We start from the raw sequence: 8,043 nt of genomic DNA, 5'->3' as shown, positions 1-8,043 counted from the left end.
ATGATATCGTTGAAGATAACCGTCGTAGACCGTAAGAGGGAATCGTATTTTTTCCCTAACCATCCCTCGCAAATGCCAACTTTGTTTTTACCGGAAACTCAAATGACTGAACTGGAGTTCCAGGTTTCTCAATGGTCAAGGCCCGAAATTACTGACCTCAGGATCTGTGGTTGGAACTCAGCACCGCAAATTCTCCTGTCTAGGCCTCAGGAACTTGGCTGTATTTCCACCCTCATTCTTCTTTCAGTTGGCATGTTACAGTTGAATCGACAGGGTAGAGAATAAGCGACTGAATCCATCTTTCGTGAGAAGCGAGCTGCAGTGAATTGAGCATCTAGTTGACAGGTGTTCTATCTACCTCAAGATTCGGTCAAATTGGCGACTTTTTCAGCTGGATTGAAGAGCATCCTTTGTCTGGAGCGAAAAGTTGTCCCGGAACAGATCTACCAGTTGTTTATTGGATCTCGCAAAACACAAATTTCCCCTTTTGCGCAGTTAGATTGAGTCGTGAACAAATACCTGTAAAACTCTAGCGGGTCGTTAACGCACTCCTCCCCGACTTATTCGCCTATGCCACCAGTAAGAAAATCTCTTTGCCGATTTTTTATTCTGCGCATGCAAAAACCAGCAGGAACCCGACTGACTTGTTGAGTTTCATCAAAATCTCTCTTGTCCATTACAGATTTTTGGTCGACCAGGCTTGTAAATGACACGAAGCGCGAATTGGTTGATCAGCCTTCGCAGCACAGGCAGTGCTCAACCGCTCCTCAGACTAGCCCAGAACCGCCAAAACGACGCCTGCGACCGAATTCGGTAGATCGACGGACAGACAAGCAGGACGACCTGGATTATTTCCTTCGCCGAATAGTCACCGATCGACAAAGTCGAGAAACACGCCCTGATGAAAAAACATGTGGTTCAACCACCATTTCTCGTCCGGGTTCTCGTCTTCGAGCGACCTCGGTCAACGCCCATGACAATATGCGACAACCCTTGTGCAAAACTGCGAAAGACCTGCCTTCTCACAAGGACGGGTATGCCTCGGAAAACTCTGTGTGGCCAGCGACAAAACAAGCTGTCGATTCAAATCAGTCGGGTGCACATTCTGTCCAGTTGATTGAACGATTGCCGCTCCCAATGACAGATCGTTTTCAGACTGTTCGGTGCAGTGCAGGCAAAACGGGGGTAAGCACGTCTATCCTATCTGCCTTTTTTCTGCCAACTAACTTGAATTTTACCAGATTTGTCGTTGGCCAGGCATCCTCCCACTGGGTTTACCTGGCTGTTTGCCTCCGATTCTGATGAATGTAACGGCAGTGCCGAGGTAGAAAAAACGGAAATAACTTATAGTTTATAAATTGTAACTTATTATTCTCGATGAGACTAGATAGACCATGAGATGTTAGCTAATGCACGAAGGAATGTTACTTACCTTACATTTGGACGGAGTAGCCGGGTTTTCACATCAGGTAGGCTTAGTTTCCGAGTTTCTGTTCACCTAACATTCTAGTTGAGTAGGCAAAGTAATTTGGTGTTAACGTGAATCTCATATAAACCTTGCACTTGTGGCATTCACACGAGAGCCACTTTAGGTTATTCGAAAATTCTAGGTATATTGTTCTACGAAACCCATGTTTTGTCAGGTGGCTAAAGCTCCTTAGTTGCACACCAATTTGGTTGTATCTAGGAATTCAACTGACTTCCAGCTTACACTCTTCAGCTGAAATCGCTGTGCAGAGGCTCCCTCGTATTTTGAGCAGTCGAATGTTTAAGATAACACAGTATAGTTTCATCAGGATGGTCAGATTCCTGAAAGTAACCCCAGAACGCCCGGAACCGACTGGGACCCTAAAACCCCACAAAAACCTCAATAAGGAAGCCGGCAAGCATCCAGGCAATCATTCAGTCAATTTAGCAAAAACCGATGAGTGTTCAGGCACGCCACAGAAGCACGAGCGAATGTGATTAGCATTCGAGCATATCATGGAACCACGACTGATGTTGACAGGTGCTCACTAAACGCCTATAAGGCAGCCTGGATCAATGTCAGAAAGCGCGGGGGCGTTGTAACTTTTGCACTTGCACGCAATCACTCGCTTGTTCGGAATATAGCTGTTGCGTTTCCTTCTGTGCGGCTTTTTTTCCGGTACTAGACACTGGAGCGGGAACCGCAGTCAGACATAACAAGTTTCTTGAAGGAACACTATTCATAAGGTAGCTGAAAACTTTTCGACAGTCCATCAAGTGTTTCACCCTTATTGGACTCACCAAGTAGGTGCAGTCCCTGAGTTCCCGCCAGTCGTGTTTCTTCATTAAAGGGTTTTATGAAGATGGTGAAATACACTCGGTTGCAAAGTAAGCTGATGTCAAAAGAAGGCTCAGTTGAATCCAAGCATATCATGGACTAATGGATTCTGTTGGGGTTAAGTTGAGTCCGCCTTCAGAAGACATTCAAAGTTCTCCTTCCGCTGATAACCGGCAACAATTCCGCAAACACGGCCACGAGCTTGGCAAGTATTCTCCCAACGAGTGCTGAGGAAATTGCAGTGAACGCAAAATGTTGACCTGTTCAGGTCACTGTTTTCGAACGTCATCAGTGCATTTATTCCTGTTAAATGCTAGGAACTTGGAATTCAGCGGTCTGTAACAGCGCTTCCGATAGAAAAATTGCACCAGACAAGGATCGGACTCTGGGAAAGTTCCATCTAGGTTTAGTGCGCACAACTGCTCTCAGACTGGTTCGAGCGTTCCCCAAAACCGTTGCGCAGTTTCGTGATAGGAAGAGCTACTCATGTGCAGTTGGCTTGCACGTTTTTAGTAGCCAGTGCATAGGAAGGTTTTAGTGCCTGTATTATGTGTGCAAAGTCTCAAAATATTACATGCTACATACTAGTACTCAGCTATCAGCGTATATACTTGAAAGCGAAATTTTTCATGGTTTCGAGACTCAGGGACACAGGAATCAGGCAAGCGAAATGGATGATGCCAGAAATGGGCTATTCAAGAGTTTTGATCGACCGCATGAGTAATACCACAGTGATATATCGAGTTTCGTTCTGAGTGACAAATTAAACGAACTTTGTGGAGAACATTCAACTGAGAAATGTGATAAACTGGGGATCCATTGAGGGACGATTAGCACCACAAACTGGCTTGCAAATTAACATTTCTCCAAGCTGGTAATCAGCAGCAAAGTGATGCTGACGGAAATCAGTTTATTGATGTGGTGAAAATCTTGTCGATCCGAACTACGCAGATGATATCGCCATCATCTTTGAAGCACAAGTCCTGTTGAAAAGACTGACCGCCATCATACCATCGTTTGGCATGCGCCTCGCACCTTCAAAGTGGAAAGTCAGGTTTCAGAACGTGCCATCTACAAATATATCCCTCACAATTCAAGGAAAACCACTAGAGATTGTGGAAAACTTTACATACCTCGGAAGTGTGTCTGATGAAGTCAGTGCAAGAATCTCAAAGCCTCGAATTACGTTTGTTAATTTGCGTCACTTATGGCGTCAAAAAGGCATCTCACTGGATCTTAAGGGTCGTGTGTACCAGGCTACAGTAAGGGCTGTGTTGTTGTACGGGTGCGAGACATGGCCTCTGCGAATAGATGATGTGAGGCGTCTTCAGGTTTTCGACCACTGATGCCTCAGAAGCGTGGCTGGTTCTGGTTGACGTCAGCGTGTGAGCAATAAAGTGATTAGAAAACAAGTATTTGGTTGTGCGGCAGGTGCTTCAATCCGGGTAAACATCCATCACCACTGACTACGATGCCTCTGTCATGTGGTACGCATGCTGAAACACCGTTTACCGAGACGAGTTTTATTCTCCGTGCCTCCTCCAGGATGGCGCGAACCGCAAGGTGGACGCCACATGACTTGGTAGAAAGACGTGAAAGATATCAGGAAGAGTTTGGGTGTTGTACGCCTTCCAGGATGGGTCCCCGTGACCCCGCCCATGCTTGGCTGGTGACCTTACAAGAAATGGCGTCCAGTCGATCTCGGCGGCGTTCGTGGTGTTAGTTTCTTTCCAGATTGTCTCATTGAGCACTTGGAGGTGTAGGCACCTCAGAATGTTTGATATAGGCCAGCACTAGGCCCCTTCCCCATTCACCCTTTTTCTCTTCTCGTCACTCTAGTGCGAACCTTGTGGTTGTACGGCAGTGATGCATCACTGTCAACACTGATGTTGCTTTCGATGATGATGATGATGATGATGATGATGATGATGATGATGATGATGATGATGGGAATCTGTTCATTGATGTTATTTATAGATGTGTCAGCAGGGATAGGCATAATTCAGCAGTGGTTATTGAGGCTTGAGAAGCCACATCCTGAAACGAACCGTCAGTGACATAAATGAAACGAAACTGGAGATTTATTGGCTAGAATGCTCAGTGATCCCCCCTCAAACAAGTAGAGAGAGGTCAGCAGTCTTAGTAACGACCGAGACGGTGACCTCGTCTGAGCAGCATCTTTGTCAATGACGAAGAGTGGCAGAGACTCTTCCATAACATCTGTCTAGATCGGCTTGGTTAGGTCATCGGTTTGGGAGACCAGAAGGCCTAAAGTGTAGGTTGCTGGTCACCGCGAGCACTCGGAATAAAAGATTAGCGAAGGAAGATTACAGCAGAAAAAACAAAGCCGAGATTGTCCGAGGTTGGTCACAAATCGGTCGGAAACTCGGGTTCAAGGTTTGAAATACCCCTACACTCATTTTTCGTAACCGTTCTAATCACCCAACCCGATTGCTTCTACAAGCCACCAATCCGAATCCTCAGTCTTCAGTTTACTGGAAAATGACAAAAACAGGGGATCCAAAAACCCCGATAGGGGACAATGAAGTCATGAATTTCAGATCGTTATTTAAGCTGCATTAGTTTCGTTAACGCAAAGGTGACATTACCCATTCACAGTCGTATTGTGTCGGATATTCAAGCCGGCGACATTTCAACGTTAAGCGAAGGTTCAAGAGTCGATGCAGGACATGTTGGAGATCCCGCTTTGGTCCCATTTGTCTCAAGAGAATCCTAGGTGCCCAGAGAAAGAGCTGAACCAGGACAACCAACTCACCGAATCCCTGTCTCGTCGGCACTCAAAAAACGCGATTTATACCTTGACAATATGTTGAACTGTCAGTAGCCCGGGGAAGTTTATTGGCTGTAGATCAGGTGAGTGTTGATCTGTTCTCCGAGCTTGGCAATTAACATACACACTTTTTGTCATCAAAAGTTTCGAAGTTCATTGGCAACCTCAGAGAACGGATCAATAGCCATGTGATCAACAACCATTATGTAACCTGCATGGTCACCTGACATTTTAGAGAAAAGGAATGAGTAAATGTGTACCCACAGCGACACTTTAAAACTTTGATGACGATGTGAGCGCCTTTTCGAAATCAACATTTAAACTGAACGAAAACCGTCGTGTTCATGATGGAAAATGTTCACCGTAGGTTCCGCTTGACTACCAAGGTCCAGTATGAACTTCTGTTCGTAAAATACTTGCATTTGGCTCATTTACACATTCCACGCAGATATATGAAGGTGAGCAGAGTGAATTTTGGCGGTCCGTACCGGTGAAAAACCTTCCTCGAAAACCATCCATTGATTCCACAACTGACTATCAGAACATTATGAGTAAGAATCCACCGTCACAGAAGATACGCGCGACAGAATATGCTAGGGACCATGGACAAATGCTGTGCCCACCGCCTCCACGTTATACGCCCAATGGAATCAATGCTACGGTGCCCCCTTGCACTGACTCACAGGCAGGTCAGTGTTCTGCAGTTGTGAATTTGTGGCCCAGTCGCCCTCACCGGATTATCACTGGTCTTCTGTGTCGAACTCTGGATGAACACTTACGATCCATAGAAGCGGCCGAGCATCTCCAATCGAAGAAGCACATGGTCACTATAGAACAAAATGGAAACGGCCATAAGATTCAATACCCTTCAGTGAAAGAAACCTTGGAGATAAGGACCTCTAATCCCTTATCAGATTCACACAGTGGAATAAATAACCTCGCTTCAGTGGGACACAATTCTGCCGAAGGCCATACTCCTGGGATTACTACCAGTGCAGAGAAAGAACCCGCTGTCCTCCCCGATCCTCGGAAGTTCAGGTAAGTACGCTTCTTTCAGAGATTCTAGGAACCACCTGAATACTGAATTTTTTCAACATTACAAGTGAAAAAGTTAAAACATCTGTTTTAAAACTCTTAGTCTACTGTGGTTAAATTCACCAAGCAGTTCAGCGGTGTACAGCGTAAATATTTGACTTCAGTCCGATGATCTACGCTAGATCGATACATACCTCACTCTCGAATGCCATCGAGTCAAGATCAACAGTTAACTGTCTTCATAGTCCGCTGACCAGCATATGATAAATACAAGTTAATTATGCCAGTCCATGAGCAATTAACGCCTGTCTGTCATGTCTCGGCGAATCCAAGGGAACCTACGCGAAATGAATGTTAATCGGTCATCTTTCTTTGCTTCTTGTTCACTCACGGCGTAGAAAATTTGACCCTGAACTAGCTGTACACGTGACTAACTGCTGCATGGAGATCACGTGGCCGAACCACTGAGCCATCTCTGTTATGCAAACAGATCGTCGTTCAGTTGTATAAGTATGTCATTCGATCGATAGACTGCATAAATAGCCAATCTGTGTGAGGACTGCAGATCCATCTGCAGTTTTGACGCGCGCGTGTGCAACACTTCTCGAGCGAGATTGTCTTAAACGTTATTTGGTACACTTCCGTCATTTATACTGCACACTCCACGGATAAACGTTACATCAGAGGTATGTGTTCTGGGCATAGCTTCCTTTTATTCAATTATTTTGTACACACTGTAAGTCCCCCTTGAACAGTCATTGTAGAGTAAAAACCTAACACCAGTTCAAACAGATTTCTATATCTTGCAATATGAAATATAATTGTCAAACACCCCATGATTCAGCTTCGTGTTGATCATCAGTAGCTTGATGCTCTGACATCATCAAAGACAGGTTTTACGACGCTATGAGTGCCTTGTTGCAGAGACCTGAAACCTCAGATATAGTTGTGGTCGTGGGAAATCTAAATGCACAAGTGGTCAGGCTTTGCACATCTCTGAGTAAATTATGAGGTTGACTCTGTACGTACGAACAATGGGGAACGATTGGTTTAGCTGTGTGTTGATAACAGACTGTTTTTTATGCAGTACTAACTTGCGACATAGTCGAAGTCGTCTGGCCACAGGGTATCCGATGCGTGCCGGTCACGAACTCAAATCAAGCACATCGCCATCAGTTATCGATGGTGCGAATCAATGACTGGCTGCCGATCGTTTTGGAACACATGTGTAGATTCCGACCACGTGCTCGTACGGAGTCACTTCTCCCTTCGTTTTCTAGAACCGCCTAAGATGCGGACAAATCGTTCAGCAACTGAGAGAGTGGTACATCCGGATGTTAGATGAACTCACCAGAATCGTCTTCTGAAGTTTCTTCCAAATACTCCACTATTACAAGTGAATTCATACTTAGTGCTTGGATTTCCACTGTGGCACGGCACCAACAGGCTCACTCAAGCACTGGATATCAACCCGAACGGTGGCACTGCTTAAATCTCCGAGGAATATCCCAGCCTGTCCCGAACATAACCCGGCACGACGAATTAGCAGACGTCAAGTGAAAGTGAGCGTGCGAGCCGACCGTGAAGTATGGTGGACATAGAAAGTCGAAGAAATGGGAGAGGCCCAGAAAGCCGGTAATTCCCGAAGATTATTTCAGTTGATCCGTGCAACCGGTCCCCGGAAACCACCTGCGAGTGAAACCATCAAACATCAGAATGGAACGACCATCTCGACCGGTGGGATGAGTACTTCGAACAACAACTGTCGTGGCCACCAGCCGGCACCCATCTAGAGCCCACAGGTGAATTAGAACCCTGGACGGTGAACGTGGAACCACCTACAGCCTCGGAGGTTTACGACTGCATATGTTCCCTCAAGCGCCACCGAGCTCCCGGTCCGGATGACCTTCCA

The 8,043-nt window shown here is 45.8% G+C and overlaps 1 protein-coding gene across 1 annotated transcript in view; it reads left to right on the top strand.

Annotated features, from left to right (window-relative positions):
- The window catches only part of T265_05987 (hypothetical protein), a gene marked incomplete at both ends in the record, with an annotated part of 135,680 nt that overhangs the window by 59,596 nt on the left and 68,041 nt on the right, over positions 1-8,043 (top strand). The window contains 2 exons of the mRNA XM_009171139.1: positions 683-1,185; positions 5,545-6,134. Coding sequence (XP_009169403.1) covers positions 683-1,185; positions 5,545-6,134 — 1,093 coding nt within the window. The remainder of the gene's footprint in view (positions 1-682; positions 1,186-5,544; positions 6,135-8,043) is intronic.

Source organism: Opisthorchis viverrini (assembly GCF_000715545.1).
Source record: "Opisthorchis viverrini unplaced genomic scaffold opera_v5_119, whole genome shotgun sequence".
Taxonomy (NCBI): Eukaryota; Metazoa; Platyhelminthes; class Trematoda; order Opisthorchiida; family Opisthorchiidae; genus Opisthorchis; species Opisthorchis viverrini.
The sequence above is the reverse complement of the archived record's forward strand: the minus strand, read 5'-3'. Positions and strand labels throughout refer to the sequence as shown.